Source organism: Daktulosphaira vitifoliae, unplaced genomic scaffold (assembly GCF_025091365.1).
Source record: "Daktulosphaira vitifoliae isolate Bord-2020 unplaced genomic scaffold, ASM2509136v1 Scaffold_1, whole genome shotgun sequence".
NCBI lineage: Eukaryota > Metazoa > Arthropoda > Insecta > Hemiptera > Phylloxeridae > Daktulosphaira > Daktulosphaira vitifoliae.
Window position 1 is genome coordinate 8,847,359 of NW_026099572.1, and position 21,477 is coordinate 8,868,835.

Consider the following 21,477-nt stretch of genomic DNA (forward strand, 5'->3'; position numbering starts at 1 on the left):
GGGCAGTTTTTAGAGGTTGCTCGGAGAGCTAATAGGCTCCCATGACTTTATAGAGGTGAATTTTAATAGTAAAGAGCGAAACCTACAAAATTTGTATGTTAGGTTTAATATTTAATATTGTCAACATACGGTCGAGTATCCAAGTGTATCGTAAGACGATTTTATGTTAGCTAAGATGTGCTCCTATAACTGATTGATTTTGATTAATACTGAATTTGTCATCTTATTCAGTCTTATCCTGCATAAAAAATATTTAAAGGAGGCCAACTATTAATATAAAAAAAATAATAATTTTTTTTTAATAATACTTTTATATATTATTTCAACTTTTGGGGTCTTTTCTTAAAAGAATAAAATATTTAATTAAATAAACATTACAACAATAATATTATTTCTTTTATGAATACTAAAAATTCTCATTAGATTCCAAGAACACGAACGTTTTATTCTTAATCGATAATTATGTATTATAGTTGAGCAAATATAATATTTGTATTGTTTGTATCACAAATTTAAATAAAAAAAAAAATTAATTATGCCATGCGAGTACTAAATATATATATATATATAGAAATAATAAAATAATACATAATAACACTGAGGTTATTATAGTTCATGCGATTTGTGGCGGTTGCACTATCATCCGCTAGTCTTGTTCGGCTTATCACATTTAAAATGAATAAATCTGACCCCACCAACCAAGCGTGTTTTAATGTATAAATATATATATTTAGTCATTACCGTTATATTATATGTTGTTAATCATTACCGAGTAATGGAACAAATACGTTTGGGGATTAGTTGGACAATCGCTGTAATTCTTAGAAATAAAAAGTTAACGAATTAACAATAAAATTACATATATAATTATATCTGCTGTTGACTCAACAGCGCTCCGAAACATTGTAGATCTCAATCCCCACCTAGTACGGATATACAAATAGAGGTCACAAAATAAAGTAGAGGAGAAATATTGGTAACAAAAAGTCGCACGTTTGATCATGCGACCGCCTCAAAAATTATGTACTTTTTTCGATTTTTATAGTCCTAATACAACACCAAAAAGCACAATTTCAGAATTAAAATTTTAAATTGATTGAACGTTAGGTTTGGTTCGGTCAGGTTTGGAAGCTCCCTAATGCGGTTTGAAATTCAACAAAGTATAAATTTTCAGATTTTTGTTATTTTTCTGTACCGCAGCCAGTAATCTTACATTACTTGATTTTCTTTTTTTATCTCACGATTACTGGAGTTCTATCGTAATTAGAAAAAAATTTCAAGATATTTAATTTGTAAACCGTTTGATTTTCTATTCAACAGCAAATTTCTTTTACAAAACAATTTTGTTTATTAAAATAATGCTCAGGTAAGTTAAAGATTTTTCTGATATTGCTCCAATACACGTAAAATATTCATGGTTCTATCAACGATTATTCATTTTCTGTTGTACTTTGAAAGAAACAAGAGATCAAATAAAAAAATACATTTTTTTCATGGAATCAAACTTAATTATACGTGTAAGGATATAGTTTGGGTTTTTACATACACATATATCAGTTTTTACATACAGTATAAATCTCTTAAATAAAAATTACTAAAAAATGTTTAAATATGTTATTTGAATAGCTTTACATGAATGATTTATAATTGCTCATTAAATTTTTTCTGAGATGATAGCTTTGAAAATATTTTTTTTGGCTTTAATAAATACTATCTTTTGATTTAAATAAGGTTGAATACTATTTAGTACCATCCCTAATCTCTTATAAGGATATCAAGTTTATTTTTTTAATAATAATTTATATATTTAATAAGTTTATACAATAGAAAATTATCTAATTAATATAATGTCTGGTTAATAACAACTATTGGACCAGTATATCTGAAGTTATTAAGATTTTTGTATCTTGATAAAAAGAGGAGCGCGTCAAAGAAATGTCTAATAATAAAAATAGTCATAACCGATCAGATATTTGAGAAAATTAATATTGAATTCAATCGAGCAAAGTAGTAAGAGCGACATATTCAAACAACGAGTGAACAATTTTTAAGTGTCATAAATTTATAGTACAGTGAATAATAATAAATTTATGAGTAATCTGGCATCGTTGTATTAATGAGTCTACTGGCTTATTAATGATAAGTCTGTCTAGTTAAAAGGAACAAAGCGTTGAAAACATTCTTAACGCTTATTATTACAACGTTGCCAGTTTGTTTATGAACTTATCTTTTATTTGAATTGTTGTTCTTATTACTTGGCTCGATGACATCAGTATTCGTTTTCGCAAATATGTCCAAATCGAATAGAAAATAATCAATGAATTTCTGATCATTTTAAAAATATTTCTTTTATCTGCTGAAAACGATTATTTGAATTTGTCGTTCTAATGACGTTCAGTTAACTAAAATTATTGCTATTAATAGACCTTCGAGGCTGTTTTATTTTACTATTTGTTATTTATCGCTCCATTGTAAATATATTGAATTTATCATATTTCTGCTGTACATTATGTCGGTTCAGTCAATGTTCGGCACACATTATTAAAACACCATTTTTATTAAATTATTGTTGTTATTCTTTTATGTTCTATTTTTAGCTGAAATTTTTATTACGTTCGTGTGGCAATTTCAAACTTTTACTTTATTTTTTAATATGAGACTGAATATATGTTGTAATTTACATTAATTTAATTATAGTTACATATCAATCTGCATAAGACAATCAATCCTGACAATAAAAATCAATTTTGTGGTATATAATTTTACTATTATTATTGTCTTTTAACTTTATAAATAAATTGAAATTGAAATGAATAGATGGTAACCTTTAATATAATGATTTTAAATATTGTTATAAATAATTGTCTGCTATTTTTAATAAAATTGGTCAATTTTGTATTATTTAATCATAATTTTTCTTTACTTTAATTATAAATGGAAAATGAAAAATACCTATTTGTTTTAATAATATTTTGTGTACTCATTTATTTTCTAAAGCTTGTTCTGGAAAAATTGTTGAATATTTTATAATCAATTGCAAACTTCACAAATATTTTTTATAAATTATCAATATTTTTATAATCATTATATTATACTCAGTAAAATAATTCTGAGGTACTTATACTTTTTTAAACAAAAATTAAGTTTCAAAAAGGTATTATTTATGACTCAATGACATTTTGTATTTGTTGCATTTCAAAAAAATAATTTTTATGTATGATATATATTATAAATTATTATTAATTTAAACAAATTAAACAATTTTTATAGATAAAATAATTATACTGTACAGAATAAATTTTAGACAAAATAAAAATTACAAAAATAATTTAGGCATAGCAGAATTTATTAATTTTTTTTTTTGTGTTTTTTGATATCTATATTTTGATAATTCTTGCTCATCAAACTCACTTTTTAATAACTTTATTGGTTATTTATTAAAAAAACGATAAGCACATATTTTTTGATACATATATCCATATTATTTATTTTTATGAATAATTTGACTTGTTATTATAAAGTAATAAATATCTCAAAGGAATCGATCAATTGCCTATATAAAATTAAAGAAAAAATACTGATATCAAATTTGAATTTAGCAATCGCTAAAACATATAAATCAATACATCACTAAAACAATATTTAAATACAAAAATCTCCTAGCACCCACAAATTTCATTAAATGTGTTATCTAACATCAATATTGGAATTGATGACTTAGAAGACATCATTTGGTACATTAATAACATTTAAAACAGACAATATTTTATTATATTTATTATTTTTGACCGCATATTTGAATATTATAACACTGTATAAGCGTTTGCAATAGTATCAACATGCTTAAAATTTAGTTCTTCCATGGTTAAGTACATAAATGTATTAAATTATTTTTAAACATTACTGGATATTTATTTTTAATTTTATGTCGTTATTAGGGTTAATGTTAACTATTTTATAATTATTTTTTGAATAAAATTAATGGTGTGTTTCACCATTGCAATATAATAATAATTATTATATTATTATTAGTATGGTAAATAATTATTGTTTTCTATATAGTATATCAATGGTAAATACGCCGATTACATTTTTTTTAATTTATCTATTTCTTATCTATGGTAGTTTTTGATAACTAAATATGCATCTATGAAATTTTAATGGTATATCTACATACTTAGTGTATTCGTATAAAGTAATAAAATATAATAATTTCAATAAAAAAAACAAACCTACGTTTTTCTTATGTTTTTGTGGGATTGTTTGCATTTTATTCATTTATTTAAACCATTTATTTTCTTATTTCACTATTTATTGTTTCAATTTGGTAATATGCTTCTAATGTAGAATGTATTTTATATACATTATTTTTTATACTTTTATTTTGGGAAATAAAAGTATGTAAAACTGATCAATAATAAAATAATATAGTTTCAATTTTAATTCTATTTTCTTGTTTATTATTATTTATTATCAAATAAACTTTTATTGTATATTGTTTATTGTTTATGTTTATTTTACACTGATATTTGTGTTCATTTTTATTGCTTTGATGTATTACTATTAATAAAATGAATTCTGCGTGTTTCTAAAATAAATAATTTTACTGAAAGGGTTCATAGGTATAAGTAGTCATTAAAAATAAAAAATATGTATAGTTTTTCATAATTATTTAAAACTTGGACAGACAGCCATTTTTTTTTTTTTTTGTTAATGTGTATTTAAGATAAATAAAATTACTAACCTGATAACAAATTGTTAAATAATATGAAAAACCTTAATTGGGTGATCATATTTTATGCAAATTAATAATAAAAATACAACAATGTCTTTTACTATAATAATAATAAAATACTAAAACGACAATAAATAATGAGATTCGAGAAATGTTTAAGTACTAAAATAGTTAATTATAACTTGACAGCATTAAAACAAATCAGACGTTTTTTTCATAACCACTTAAAGGATGGAAAGCGTGACTGTAGTTATGATGAAACAATAAAGCGGCAATGGTTTTCGTTGAAGCATACTACATATTATTAGTAATTTCATGTAATTGTATTTTCATTATACAATTTTGATTTAAAATTATTTCACTTAACTACAATTTATGTGTAAAATAATCTCTCTCAATAGGTGGTTGACGTGTAATGATGGGAAATCACGAATAGATTTTCTATTTTTAACAAATAAAAATATTGATTATCAATTTGCTTCTTATGTTATTTTAAACCCAAACTCTAAGATTTGTATCCCAAGAGCTAGATACCACTGACATACCGTTGGGTGAAACAGTTAAAGAAGTCACTCTATTTTCATGGCCTGCCAATGAACCTGTTCAAATATCAATAAAACAAAAATAATTCACTCAACTTTTATGATTAAAAATAATAATAATGTTTTATTGATAATTACAAACCATTGTGTTGAACTTTCATCGTATCCCAGATATGAATGGAATTGTCATCACTTCCAGCAAATAAGAATCTACCGGAAACCGATAAACCACAGGAAGTGAATCCTGATGTAGTATTTGGTGGTTTATACATAGCAATTTGTTGATCCGATCTTATATCATACAAACGAGCCGATTTATCTTCGGAAGCTGTTGCAAATCCATATCCGCTATTATGGTACTGTAAACGAAATTTATGAAATCGTGAGTCAATAAACAAACCATGAATTTTATTGCATGTAGCTCTTGTATGGGTGGGTTTTTAAGGAAAAGTGTAGAATTAGTCCACTTCTCCACTACAACCACTTTAATTATTATAGTCAATAATTTTGTACATTTCTTTACCAAACTACACACTTATATAAGTTTAAGATCTCTTTTTCATAATATTTTGTGGTAAGTAGTAAGTTAATTAGTTTGTTTAAAACTCTCTTATCCCTAATTTATTTAGAGTTCTAACTTAAAAGGATTATAATTCAAAGTAATAACAATAATTATTATTTGTGTAAGTTAATTTAAGCAAATTACTTACACAGACAGAATTGACATCAGCCTCGTGCCCAAAAAACATTTGCTTGCATTTTGGGTTTCTAAGATCCCACAGCTTACATGTTTTGTCTACACTTCCTGTTATAAAAGTATTTAGATCAGGTGCTAGTGACAATGAGACTACATCTCCACAATGAGCAGCACCTACTTCATTAGTTCTTTTACCAACTTCCACGTCCCAAGTGCAACTTAAAAATTAAATAAACTTATCGTATACATTTATTTACTTTAAAATATATACAAATAAGTTAATATTCAGTTATAAAATAAGTAATAACCTATAAATTGAATATAATTGACAATTATATTATTCTACGACGACTACTATAATAATTTCGACAAATAATACTATTAATAAATTATTAATAATAATTAATTATAATAAAAGTTATTTTTTAATGGGGTTTTTAAAATAAAATTACAGATTCAGTTAATTATTTTAATAATCAATTAAATAAAAGTAACAACTGATAAGGAAAAATTTAATATTTTCTCGCTAGGAAATACATGGACTGAAAATTTGAAATGCTCTTATTATTTTCAGAAATAATCAATTAAAAACCATTCTACCCTACCCATTTTTGTAGGCAACAGCCCTTTGGAGGGAAAAACACTCTATGAATCATTTAATTCAAAAGAATTTTATGCTTGTTTGAGAGAAATTTTACATTTTCATATCTCCTGAACCAGTTATCAACGTTTTGTCATCGACAAATCGGCACGACGAAAGAAATCCTTCATAGCCCAAAAGTTCGCGTACCATTTTTGCACTTCCATTGGTGTCTCGATTGTTCAGATCGTATATGGTACACATGTTATCCATTCCCCCACATGCTGCCATAAAAAAAAAAATGTATATATAATATTAATATTAGACATTTTACCGATAAAATTAAGTTTTTTAATTAGCAGTGAGAAAAATAAAAAAAATGATTACGAATGAATTTTAATAAGTGATAGGTACTTTTGAATAACTTAACTAAAGAATAACATTTACCAGTTTTAAATTAACTATTGAGTCTTTTTTACATAGTTGAATATTATATTCAACATAAAAAATATCAATCAGTAGTTTGAAAATACTTAACATTATTTAAATGAGATAAATTATTATTCAATTTAGGTGGAAACCCATTTAATTTCATATAATATAATTTAATTAATTAATTTTCATTTTTATTATTTTTTATTTTAAAACTATGAGAAATGTAAAAATACTAATTTAATGTTACCAGCTTCAAGAAAATCAATAAAATATTTTCATAAAATGTAAAGGATTTGCAATAAAAAAAAAATTGTTTGTATTCCGAAAAAAATTAGATATACAGTTATGTGATGAAATATATTCTTTTTACAAATTTCTAGAGATAAATAAAAAAAAAAACTATAAAACTGCCAAAATAAAATTTGAAAAAAGGCAAGTACAGTTTTCATGCTTTAAATTGCGTTGAAAAACTAAATTTATATTGACTAGACTGCTCATATTAGCAGCATAGTTGTGTCTATAAATAGAGATCCAAATTATTTAAATAATTTAAGAGAAGCTAACCAACAAAATTTCCAGTTGGTGCAAAAGCAACGGACATGACCCACGCGGAACGTAATGGTATAACTTGCACTTTGTTTCCAGTCCACGTGTCCCATATAATCAGTTTGCCGTCCAATGACCCAGAAACTGCATGTCTATACGATGGAAAATCAGTTATGTACTAGTAATGATTTTAATACGGTAATGTAATGATAACAATAATTATATGTTTCACATAATAAATTAGAAACCATTTTTCATCATGTATTATAAAATATATAATTACCTGCTGTCACCACTATAATGTACAGAGTTCACTTTATTAATATGTCCCTTGAGCATTTTTTTGGTAACTAGTTTACATTTAGGTGGATCAGCTATGTCATTACACATTTCCTCGATTGTTTTGTCTTGTTTGTTTTTTTGATCTTGCTGAGAACATTTTTATATTATAATAAATATAATTTTCAATTTTTTTTTTTTGAAAAGGTAGTTTTTAATTCAGTTTATGAGACTGAGTTTTTTTATTAGTTCATTGAAGTAAACGCGACATCTGAGTTGTGGATTTTGAAGAATTTATTATTTCCAACTTTAATCATAAATTTAGAGCCGTATTTAAGAGAGGTGTAAGGAAACCATTACTTCGGGTAATAAATTTTAAAGAACATATCATATAAGTAAATAACTTTTTTTAAATCTTTAAAAATACAATTATTTGAAAATTAAAAATTTTAGAACATAAAGTGTTTTTGACCCTTATATCAAAAAAAAAAAATTGTATTTATTAAAAAAAGCCTTTTTGATGGACAATATTAAATTTAATCTTCCAAAATTTTTATCTATTTGCGCCAATGTATTCAAAATATAATGATTAGACACAATGTTTTCTGAGGAAGAGTTAGGATTAACACAATTTCATAAGTAGAAATACATTTTTATTTTTTAGTTCTGTTGTGGAATAATCTATATAGCCATGTTAATATTTTTAATTATATTATATAATACGATTTACAAAGTATTTTTCACTAGATTGTATTAATATCACTATTTTTAGTAATGCGAATTGTATTATATTCATTTTATTATTTTTAACAATGAAAAAAAAAATTAATTTATGAAAGTATTTTTCCTATCCCTCACTCTTGTAATTGTGGTGCATTGTGTCCATTGTCCAAATCAATCGTGTTTAATATTTATTAATTCTTCTAAGACACCAAGGGATTGCTAAGGAAGGAGAAGGGTATAATGGAGGCTTTAAGGCACCAAAAAAATATGAACATATTTTTTAGCTTACATGCGAAGCTAATACCTTATTAATGGTACTATGATGTGTTATTTTTGTCTGTTTTTCTGTCACTTTTTCTCATCTCTCACCGAACCGATTTCTTTTAACCATACGTTGAAATATTATAAATCGTATTTAGTTGAAGACTATGCACTCAAAAATTGAAAAAATTTTCCTCGTTCCCTGTAAATCGAGAAAATCCCTAAAAAATTTACAATTTTTAAAATCAGTAAATGTAGACATTTTTTTCTTTTAAAACTGCCATAACTTTTTGAAAAATGAACGAATTAAAATATTAGCTTCGATGCTAAGCTGAGAAGGTATTAATTTTACTATGATGTGTTTTAGCTTCGATTCGAAGCTGAGAAGGTATTGGTTTTACTATGATGTGTTTTTTTTATTTTTTTTGTATCTGTTGCCACTTTTTCTCAGCTCTCACTGGACCGATTTCTTTCAACAATACGTCAAAAGATCACAAATCGTATCTAATTGAAGACATTGCCCTTAAAAATTGAAAAAATTTTCCTCGTTCACCGCAAATGGGGAAAATATCCAAAAAATTTAAAAATCGCTAAATTTTGTCATTTTTTTCACTATTTTTTCTTAAAACTTCCATAACTTTTTCAAATATTAACAAATAAAAATAATATTTTTTTATATTGAAACCTTAGGTAATTTCCTTTCGTTTGATATCATTTTTTTTTGAAAATCTAACACTTAACCTGCTCATTGGGGGGGATTTAAAATATCAACTTTTTTACAAAAACTAACTTTTTCAACTTAATTTTTGGAAATGTTCTGGAAATACTGCGTCCTTTAAACATATATCAAATTAAAGCTTATTTTATGTACTACAAAATGAAAAAAAAAAATTTGTCCCGACACTTTTTTTTCTGCATGCAAACGGCTGCCGTAGTTAAAAAAAGGCTATTTTTGTGTTCAAATTTTCGATTTTAAATTTTCAACTTAAAAATGCTATAACTTTTCGGAAAATGTAATTATTAGCACAAATTTTTTTTCTAAATACATTATAAGTACATCTTTCATTTGACATACTTTTTATTAAAATTGGACAATTTCCCCATATATAGGGGGCGTTCAAAACTTGAAACATTGTATAAAAAATAGAACTTTTTCAACTTAATTTTTGAAAGTGTTCCGGAAAAACTGCGTCCTTTAAACATATATAAAATTAAAGCTTATTTTATGTACTATAAAATAAAAAAAAAAAAATTGTCCCGACAACCTATCTTTTATGCGCAAATGGCTACCGTATTCAAAAATATGCTATTTTTCTATTAAAATTCTAGGTTTTGTATTTTATTTTATTTTAAAATATCTTATTAGGAGAATATATTGACTTTCATGAATATTATATAATTTAATTGACATAGAATAAAGTTCATAAGACATAAGAAATTAAACTTATTAAATTTTTTTTACTTTTTTAAAGTTGAAAATGTAATTTTTAAATTTGAGTTAAATTAATAGCAAATTTTTTAGCTTCGATACAAATTTTTTATATGTAAATACTAATTTTTAATAATATTAAAAATTAGAAGTGCTAGAAAAAGTCTAATTGCAGATATGAAAACAACGCAAAAGTTGATTTAGAATGGTATATTTTTGTTACTGATGAAAGTTCCTTGTAGTTCAGTGCATTTATTTATAGTAACAGTTTTTATTGAAATTTATTGTATCAAGCCCTTTAAATTTTTATACACGTAAAAATAAAGCAAAATACAACTTCTTTATTATTTTTATAATTTCTCCGTTTAAATTACAATATTAAATTATTGAATATCAATTTCATACTAAATTTAATAATTATAATTAGTATTTATTCATATGTTATATTTTAAAATCAAAGAACTACTAAATAGGATATAATCAAAGAAATAAGAGTTGATGTTGCTTTTGTAATAATCCACCAATTTCTCTAAATGAAACACTATCTACAGATTTGCATCGAAGCGTTTCTTATGATAGTGATTTTAATCACTGTCAAATATCATCTATACTTGTCCCATCTATGCCTTGTCTACACTGTGCCTCGACCCCACTGTGCTACCGTTTTTTTTTTTATATTTAAAGCTTAGGTAATTCCCTTTCATTAGATATAATTTATTTAAAAATCTGACTTGTTACCTACCCACAGGGGGATTCAAAATAATAAATTTTTCAACTTAACCTTTGAAAATGTTCTGGTAATATTGCGTTTTTTAAACATATGTTAAATTAAAGCTTATGTACGTACTATAAGTTAAAAAAATATTGTTCCGACAACCCATCTTCTATGTGCAAATGCAGTCGAAGTTGAACAAAATATAGGAGTTAATTTTGCTTTTGGAATAATCTACCAATTTTTTAAAATTAAACACTATCTACAGATTTACATCGAAGCGTTTCTTATGATAATGATTTAAATACCGACAGATATCATCTATACTTGTTTCAACTATACCACGACCCTACTGTGCTACCGTTTTTTAAAGATATATTTTATTTTAAAATAAATTAAATAGCAACTTTGATGACAATTAATATTGTCTCTTTAATTGATTTATGATTTCAGTCATTTAAAAAAAATATTTCAAAATAAGCTCTACATCTGAATATTTGAATTTATTTTAAAATTACTAAGTTTTTAAATTCGTATATACAAGCACTCATTAAAAATCAATACAGTAAATTGTATTAAGTGTATGAAGCCTTACATAGAATTATTTGACTTTAGCATGGAAGGACAAAAACTCGTAATTTTGAAATATTAAAATATGGAAACCGACTTGTATTATTAATTTAATTAAATAAATAAATTAACTTCATTTTCAAGTAATCAAGTTTCTATAGAACAAATTTTATATTCAAAATTTATATGCCTTGGATTTTAATAAAATATTCAAAAAAAATTTAATTCTTCTAGCTTTTAAAAAGTAAAGAATGTTTTCTATATTTTTAAATATATAATGTAGAAATCATTTTATTGTAATAAAAATAAATTGTTAAAAATCTTTTAAGATTAAAAAGTTGCATGAATATAGCAATAGAATTGTATGAGTCGTTGAATATTTGTTATAATTATTTATTATTTTAAACATATTTTTAAAGAAATCTCCACCAATTATGCAAACCTTTTGTATAATGTTATTTGCGAAATAAATAATTAATAATAATAGTAATAATATTAGAAAAATATTGGGGCATAGTAATTATTATTCTACTATGGATGTAGTTTATTTTGAAATAGAGTGAATATAGAATCGTTAAAACATTTTCTAGCCCTAATTTTTTTTTTATTTATTTCTCTAGTATTTCTATTCTTTGTTATAAATTGTTTTCATATAATTTATCTATAATATATTCTATAATTTGAATAAATTATTTTAATAACTGTTTTAATTTCATAAATTTTTTAAAATATTATTTTATCACTTTTTACAAAAAAATATAAAGAAAAGAGTTTCTAAAAATATATCTTATAAATATAGAAGAAATTGGTAAGTTTTGAGTATTATAGTTTAGATATTTAACCAAATGTTGTTATTTTATATTATGATTTGCTAAAAATGAAAATTCTCATTTTAATTTTGTTCTTATTAATTAAATAGATACATGAGTGTCATATTTCAAAAATATTTGAATCACTCACATTAAGTATGCAAATTTTAAATTATACTTATAGTAAATAAAAAGTAATATTTTACAAAATATTTATTCTAAACAATAAATCATGAATTAACAAAGTTTAAACAATTAGTTAAAAATTAACAAAATTTAACTAAAACAGTATAAAAAAATTATAAATACAGCTTTTACCTGACATTTGGAAATTAAATCTTCTAGTTCTTTTCTAAGAGCAATTAATTCAGGATCTTTAGGAGGCATTTTTATGGAGACACAATGTAAAACAAAATAATAAAATAATATGTGAACAAAGACAAAGTAAAATAACCAGACATCAATATATTTAATGCTATTAGATATAGGTCAAAATCCAATTAGTATCATTTCAATCAGGGCTTCTACAAAATATTGACAACTTTTTTAACTGCGGTTCAGAGCTGCTTGAGCAGCTTTTACTCTCTTAGTTAACAATGCTAATTTATCTTCACCAATATTTTTGACTGCATTTTTTACAAGAAAATGGCTTAAAAATAATGTCAATCCTTCTCGGAAAAAATGTAGTTCAAGATTTTTTGATGCTTTTACAAAGATATTTGCAGTTTCTTCATCATCAAGATCTTGCAATACTTTGATCAGAGTTTGTCTAATAAAGCTTACCATTAACTTATTTAAACTTCCCCAATCTATATTCTGAAATAAAATTTTAAAAGCTGTTAATCAATATTTTACTATATCAAAACATCTTTTCAAACATCAAGACAATTTCACTACAGTAAATAATGTACCTTTAAAACTGTTATTGGTAATGAATGACTGCGTAACAAATGAGCTAAAAATGAAGCCAATATTGGAAGTTGTCTTTTTTTTAAATCAGAAATTTCTTCCAAACGAACATTTATTGAGCGTTTTAAAAATGCCTAAATGTAATTAAATAAATAATAGATAATAAATAAATAAGTAAAATAATTAAAATTTTTTTTTTTGAAACCTACTTGAAATTTTCTATTTGATTCACACAACTGTTGAGCTATGAAACCAAAAAAAGGATTGTAAGTCTTATAAACTAATAAACAATGTATTAGTACACTAATAATTTCTTCTTGCTGGGGTCCTTTTAATCCTAAGCGAATAAGCTTATTAAATGCATCTAAATAATCCTATAATAAAAAATTATATGAAAATTATTTTTTAATAAATTAAACAATTTAATATTAAATACACACCTCTGCAGTAAATAAAATACAAAAAATATTTTTCCTGGTGTCAGTATTCATTCTATATTTTTTTGCTAACTCTAATAATTTTTTATCATAAATATCTGTAGTTTTTTGAGGCAAGTTTTTTGATGTCTGCTCCATCCCTTTCCAAGCTGAACCAACAATCCACCACCTACCTTTGTTTTCAGCTAAAATAATTGAATTAGAAAATTAATACAGTTTTTTAAAAATAAGATGTATACCTACCATTAAGTAAATCTTCAAATGATATAGCTAACTCAGCTGGTGTCTTATTGTATCTAAAATATGTTCGAATTGTTTTTTGTATGTGTTCAATATACACAGCATAGCACTGTTCTGAGCTGGTAGGTATTTTGTTAACATTATTATTCTTAATAGCTAGCAAAATTTCTAGCATAAATTTTACTCTTGAACTAAAAAAAAAATAATCATCAAAATTATAATTCCCTTAAAAATAATACAATACTAACTTGTTGTCAGTTGATTTACAAAAATCTGAACTTTTTTTTTGTATATCTAATAATAGCTTCTTAATTAACATTGGGTTATCCTTTCTAAGATTAAATCCAATAGTTCTTAATATACTTAAAATGAGATCAATATGTTTTTCTTCAAATTTCATTAGAAACTTGTCTAAGATCTCAAAAATAAATCCATTATGAAATACCTGAAATTCATAAATTTCAAAGTGTTTTAGTAGCAAACCAACTCAAAATTTTAAGGTGTTAGTTTTTTTTAAAATATTAATTTCCTATATCATTTTTTACATAATCAATACAATAAGTTATCAATTAAATAATATAATTGTTATTATGGTAATTTAATCAACCTAATGAAGCAGCTTCCAAGGCTGAGCAAGGTAGTAAGTTTTTCTAACTTGTAAGGTTAAGTTAGTTAAAAATTGATAAGTTATAAGTTAATTAATTTGAATAGCAATCTCAGTTCAGTTATGTTTATTTAATTACGGCAGTATATAGAAGATAAGTTGTCGGGACAATTTTTTTTTAAAATTAAAGTATATTACATATGTATTAATCTAATGTTTAAAAAAAGACGTAGTATTTCCTGAACATTTTTAAAAGTCAAGTTGAAAAAATTAAATTTTTTGTCAAAAATTGCTATTTTGAATCTTGCCTGTGGGAAGGTAAAGGGTCAGATTTTCAAAATGTATACCAAACAAAAGAGAAATATCTAAGGTTTTTATATAATAACAACTTTTTTAATTCGTACATTTTTAAAACAGTTTTGGCAGTTTTAAGATTTTTCTTAGAACTGCCATAACTTTTTCTAAAATTGTATACCACCAAACAAATGGGAAATATTTAAGGTATCTATAAAAAAAAAAAATTATTTTTATCCATACAGTTTTCAAAAAGATATGGTATTTTTAAGTAAAACAAGTATTAAAAATTGTCAAAATTTTCTGATTTTTAAAATATATTTCTTGGGAGATTTCTCCCATTTACCGGGAACGAGGGAAATTTTTAAAATTTTTGGATGTCTTCAACTAGATATGATTATAAAATTACTGTTGCTTTAGATAACCACAATGAAAATAATAACATTTAAAAAAAACTTACTTTAAAAGCATACATGCAACATAAAAGTAACACAATATTGTCTATAGTTTTATCTTCTATTTTTACAATTTTACTTTCATTTAATTCATTCAATTTATTCGCTAAATTTTGTAAAAAGAATGCACCTAAAAAAACAATATTTATTGTCAAAATTTTACAAATAAATTTCCATTTTAAGTTGATACAATAGAATAGAATTGCATGTATTTCATTTAACAGTTCAAAATTAGTAAAACTAGAAGTTAGTACTTGCAATAAAATGTAATAAATCTCTTTAAAATAATTTGTTACTATTTTATACTTAATAATTTTTAACTTGTTTTATTTCTCAAATAAGTGATTCAACTAAATATTTAAAAAATAATTTAATCAAACAATTTAGAAATAAAATAGAAGTTGTGTTTCTAAATATTAAGAATTTTGTAGTTTGAACTTCATAAATGTGTTTTATTAAAACACCATTATATTAAATAGTTAAAAAAATTATTCCCATTTTGCCATCATAATTTCTATACACAATATCTAAAAGGTATATGTGATAACCGTAGTCATATGTTATTGAAATAATATTATTATCATTTTGAGATGAACTGTCTAGAATTAAATGGTCCAATTTATAACTGGTTATCTCCATTATTTAAAATTACTTTAGTAGTGAATAAATTTTTCAACCGTTTGGTGTAATCACTGGGTTTATCTGTCTATTATAAGAATTAATTTCATAAAAATTAAAATGATTAATATACACAAATTAATACAAACATTATTTAGTTTTTTGTGTCTCCTGAGAAAATTTCAAAATTAGAGACAGCTGGTTATTGTAGCGGGCCTTTCAACTATAGACTTATTTTTTGAATCGCTTACCTACTTCATTACCAACATTTGTATGTAAAATTGTTATTAGTGTTGAAGATTCGACAATAATTCTATAGGGTGTTATGCATTGAGATTGAACTACAGAATTGTAAATACACTGATATAATGTTTCATTCATGTCATTACGGCTATTAACTTGATATAAATCTTCAATCTAAAAAAACAAATAATAATACTGCACATAATCATTTAATAAATTTATAAAAAAATTTAATTAACTACATTAGTGAAAAAATGATTGCCAATTTTTAAAATTCAATTTTTTTTTTTAAAAGTATAAAAAATGTATTTTTAAAATTATAATTTATTTACATTAACTAATTTGTTAAAATAAATAAAACTTATACTTGTCTACTAATGGAGTGCATATTAGTTTCAGCAAGTCTATTTAACAAACCCTTGATCTGTTGTCTAAGACGCTTAAGTTGTTCAGATTCATGAACATCTTTTTTCCTTAGATGCGGGGGCACATAAACTGATGAATTTTCCTAAAAATATGTTTTTAAGGTAATATTATCAATCAATAATTAAAATATTTTCTTTTAATAAAAGTAATTATAAACTCCCAAATTTTTATGTAGGAACAACAATAAAATTTATTGATTATTGACTATTTGACCTAACTGGCAAAAAAATACAATTTAATATAAGTAACAAAATTGTTATTCTGCATAAAAATAAAATAAATACCAATAAAAGATAATAAAGGATCTGATTAATTCATTTTTTTTTTTAGTAATATTCACGTTCTTCACTTCACTGTTAAAACAATTAAGTATATTTAACTTTTAATTTTAGGTATACATAGAATGTATAATTAGATTAAAATTGGCATCTCTTGATACTTGAAAAATGCTTTCTTTTTAAAAATATAAAGTTATATAAATTGTAGGTGTATAAAATATTGAAATATACATAAAAACAACTTATATTAATAGTATGATTATAGGGATTTAGGTGGTGTTGTGGATTATTTAGTTGTAGTTTTAGCATTGATAATCAGCTGCACTGTTTGCTGTTGTTATCCGGTTGGGTGACCATACAGGAACTATAACAGTGACACACAATTAGCCCCCTTACTGACTCCCTTAGCTATAATTAGATTACGTCAGGATGATAGATATTGTAAAAAGCCTGTTAAAAAGTTAGGTAGAGCCATTCTCAAATAGTTGGGATAGATACTAAGGAAATAATGATAATACTAATAGTATGATTATAATTAGGAATAATTACTATAATAGTGCCATCAGAATTTCTTATTCGTCCATAAATATCTTCTTTATGATTATAAACATTTTTATTAGACTTATTAATATTGTTTACATCTTTAAAATCATTAACATAATTATTATCATTATCACTATTAAAATTTTCTTCCTCATTGGAATTCATAAATTCTTCATTTGAAAAATTTTCGTTTTCGCTATTTAAATCACTAATATCATCATTTGACATATCATCTAGGTCAGATTCTTCTTCAAGTTTATTTTCATCATACTCATATTCAAAAGTCTCTTCGTGATTTATTTCTTCATCAAAAGTAACTTTTTTACTTTTCTTGTTTTCTTCATTTTGAGCCTTAGTATTTTTTCTTTTTAAAGAATTTATTGTGTTAAAATCATCTTCAAAATTTGAATCTATATCAAGTAAACTTTCTTTGAGCGTGGCACAATTTTTCCTAGTTTCCGGATCACAAACATCCAATAAATCTAAACAAAAAAATAAGAAATATAAAAATACAATAAATTAACTGAAAATTTTCCTTATAAGTAAATGTAAAATCTATTTAAGGATATTATTTCCATGGTATTATATTAGTTAAAATTTTGAATATTTGATTTCCAAAAAATTTGTAATTTCAAATAAGACAAATTATTATTTGTATAAAAAACCTTGTAGGTCATATTTTATTAATTTTACAAGAGAAGAAAAAAACTCTTGTTACCGAAGAAAGAATATTTAGTTATTAAATAATAATATGAATAATTTACGATGAAATTTTATTCTTATGATACTAAAAATAATGTATGTACAGTTTTACAAATCAGAAAAAATATTAAAAATATGACTAGTATGATTTGCCATATAGTTGTTTTATGTAGTAATAAAGTATTCCATATGATTTCTATCAATGGAATAAGTTATTAATTTTTTTAAAGAATAATGCTCAAAGAGTAAAAGTACTAAAAATAATGGAAGTATTTATATAAATAGATTTGATAGCATTTAAATGAAATACTTTAAATTTAAAAAGAATTTTTACAGATTAATTAGTTAAAAAAATATTTTACATTTAATTTATTTTAATGAATAATATTAGTTATTCATAAAAAGTGGAATATTTTTTCACATGTATCAAAAGTATAATAACATTTGCATTTATCAAAATAAATTATAATTAAAAAATAAATGTATAAAAGAATTATTAATAAGTTACAATCTAGTCCATCTTCAATAAATGATTTTCCAAAAGTTTTTCTTTTATCAAGTCTTAAATACTTTGATAATTTTTTGATTTCTTTATCTTCGTCAACATTTGCCTGCTTCATTTGTTCACGTCGATTTTTATTGTACTGCTTTTGTAATTTTAACTCTTCAACTTTTTCTTTATTTCTTTCTGCTACTCGCCAGTCAACTGACGTTGATATTTTAGTTGGAAGTTTTTTCTTTTTTAACTTAACACTCTGACTTTCTGATTCTAGAGCTTGAGGCAAGTGTTGTTTTTTTTGTTTTTTCGATTGCCGTTTTGCCTTACGCTCTGCTTTCCTAGATTTGAACACAAACTTTTGATCTGAACTGATAACAACATGATTTTTTTTTTTTACTTTCATGATTAATAGATGTAGAAAGTCTTAATATCTATAACTTATAAAAAACTAAAATTAAGGTCTCAAAATTTAAAAAAAAATGTGTAAATTTTGCTATTAATAATACAATTTACAAAAATATTTACTGTTTAATTTAATTGTTGAAATTTTCTTTCCATATCAATTTTAAAAAAGATTTCGTTGAAAGTGTTACTAAGCACGTTCAACGACTGTAATTTTATAAAATATAACTAATGGCTTTGACCATGCCGTTCGTTTGTTATCATTTATCAACATATTTTATCAATAATCATAACTGCGAACGAGATAGCATTCCATGATAACCATAGATATCTGTGAAGATAACAAATATAATATTTATATATTTAAGTGGGTTACGGAGATTGCCACGAACTGATAATGCTCCGACATTCATATACTCCGACACTGTAAAAAAATCCTCCGAATACATTTACTCCGACAACAATTACTACGAATACCTGGTTACAAAAATTTGGATGTTACTACGAAGACGAATACTCCGAATAGGACTATTAATTGATTGCTCCGAATAAAATTAGCTCCGAAAATCGATTATTCGCGAAATCGATTAAAAAATTACTAAATTTCGGATTAGATGAGTATTGTAGCCATATATTATCTGATGGAAAAATATAACACTTATCACTAATTAATAAATAATAATTAATATAATAAAATAGCGTTATAATTGATTACTGTCTATTAACGAATAATTATTACAATAAAGGTCCTCGAAATGTATCCGACTTTTGATAAAATACGTTCATAAAGGTAATGAAGGGGGCTTTGAACTAGAACAACCCCAGTTATATAACTGGTGTGAGCCCTTCAATTTTTTTTTTTTTTTGGAGGGGGAAGAAGAGCGATTTCAATTTTTGGACGTAAAATCTTTTTTACTTCTCCTTATTAGTGCCTATTATTATAACATTTAATTAGTATAGTTAAAAAATATAGGGGTATGTGTCACTGATGATAGGATTCGTCATTAAACTAGATATTATTATTAACACTATTATTATTATTAAAACTACACTATTATTATTCGTTTATACTTCAGCGAATAATATTTCACTTCTATTTTAAATATAAGAAAAAACCTGTAAACACGATAAAAGACAATTTATTTTGTACATTTGAGAAGCATTTGATAAGTACATATTTTTAAAAGTAATAACATTTATTTAATATTATATAATGTTTAACTACTGATAAATAAAATATCAAAGAATAACACTTGTGAAAAATAATGGAGTGTATTGTTAAAAATATGTGAAGCCTAATTTTGTAACNTATTGTTAAAAATATGTGAAGCCTAATTTTGTAACAATTTCATTGTAATTATTATTAAAAAACCCTGTACAAGGGGGTCGCGGCACAGTGGTGACGTGACATAGTTGGATCAAGTATAATGATATCTGACAGTGATTAAAATCACTATAAAAAAAAAAACGCTTCGATGCAAATCTTTAGATGGTGTTTAATTTTAAAAAATTGTTGGATTATTCCAAAAGCTACATGATCTACTATTTTCTTATTAATATCCTGAATGAAAAAGGAATTATTAAAAAATATTATTTCTCATAAAAAAATTGTATTAATCCATATACTTATCAATAAGTTTAACGAAAATAGCATTCGGTAGCCATTTTCACCACGAAGACAAGTCCAGAGGTCAAATTTTTTTTTTCATAATAAAGTATATTACATTATCTTAAATTTAGGATATATATAAAAATGTCAGACTTTCCGGAACATTTTCAAAAGTCAAGTTGAAAAATTTCTACTTTCTATATGCATTTTTATGTTTTGAACCTTTCCTGTATTAAGGGAAATGGTCCGATTTAAAATAAAAGTATGTCGAATTAAAGAGCTATATAAATATTATTTCTCATAAAAAAATTGTATTGATCCATACATTTTTCAAAAAGTTATAACATTTTAAAGTTCAAAATGTAAAATATAAAATCTAGAATTTTCACACAAAAAAAAAAGCATACGGTAGCCATTTTCACCGTGAAGACAAAATAAAGTCCGAAATTTTTTCTTTCCATAATAAAGTACATTAAATTAGCTTCTAATTGTTCTTTAAAGTGAAAGTTTTAATAAAAAAAAAATGAATTTATTACCATAACTTTTAACTCAACTTGCAAGTTTGAAATAAATATTATTAAATAGAAAAAAATGAAATTTGTAGATTATTTCAAAAACAACAATAACACTTATTCCCTTAATTTTACCCCGATTTATAACTATAATATATGAATACATAATAATTACAGTAATTAAATTGAGTATGAAAGTGGTATTCAATAATATAATATTGTAATTTTTACGGAGATATTATAAAAATAAAAAGGAGTTGTATATTCATATACTTTTAATGCGTATACAAATTTAAAGGAATTTATGCAATACTTTTTAATAAAAAAATTTTGTTACTTATGAATAAATACACTAAACAAAAGGAACTTTCATCAGAAAAAAAATATA

The 21,477-nt window shown here is 24.0% G+C and overlaps 2 protein-coding genes across 3 annotated transcripts; both read right to left on the reverse strand.

The window, feature by feature from the left end:
* Positions 1 to 219: 219 nt before the first annotated feature.
* LOC126910289 (guanine nucleotide-binding protein subunit beta-2) lies at positions 220 to 12,742 on the reverse strand. 2 transcript variants are annotated; one of them, XR_007705230.1, is made up of 9 exons: positions 12,637 to 12,742; positions 8,842 to 9,019; positions 7,819 to 7,964; positions 7,554 to 7,687; positions 6,673 to 6,838; positions 5,988 to 6,192; positions 5,420 to 5,636; positions 4,745 to 5,334; positions 220 to 238 (listed from the first exon to the last, which is right to left on the reverse strand). XR_007705230.1 is itself a non-coding variant. In XM_050692725.1 (7 exons), exons 1-7 carry the CDS (start codon positions 12,703 to 12,705, stop codon positions 5,228 to 5,230), a joined length of 1,044 nt encoding a protein of 347 aa, XP_050548682.1. In that variant the 5' UTR covers positions 12,706 to 12,738; the 3' UTR covers positions 4,745 to 5,227. The 2 variants fall into 2 exon arrangements, 1 of the variants encoding a protein (XP_050548682.1); XM_050692725.1 differs by lacking the exons at positions 220 to 238; positions 8,842 to 9,019 and having other exon boundaries at positions 12,637 to 12,738.
* A 21-nt stretch (positions 12,743 to 12,763) lies between these two features.
* On the reverse strand, positions 12,764 to 19,230 carry LOC126910288 (nucleolar MIF4G domain-containing protein 1). Its single transcript, XM_050692724.1, has 12 exons — positions 19,092 to 19,230; positions 18,576 to 19,003; positions 17,372 to 17,847; positions 16,486 to 16,626; positions 16,127 to 16,292; positions 15,263 to 15,387; positions 14,153 to 14,349; positions 13,908 to 14,095; positions 13,668 to 13,849; positions 13,437 to 13,601; positions 13,230 to 13,361; positions 12,764 to 13,134 (listed from the first exon to the last, which is right to left on the reverse strand). The coding sequence occupies exons 2-12, from the start codon at positions 18,967 to 18,969 to the stop codon at positions 12,865 to 12,867; spliced, it is 2,436 nt and encodes an 811-aa protein (XP_050548681.1). The 5' UTR covers positions 18,970 to 19,003; positions 19,092 to 19,230; the 3' UTR covers positions 12,764 to 12,864.
* Between the last annotated feature and the right edge of the window lie 2,247 nt (positions 19,231 to 21,477).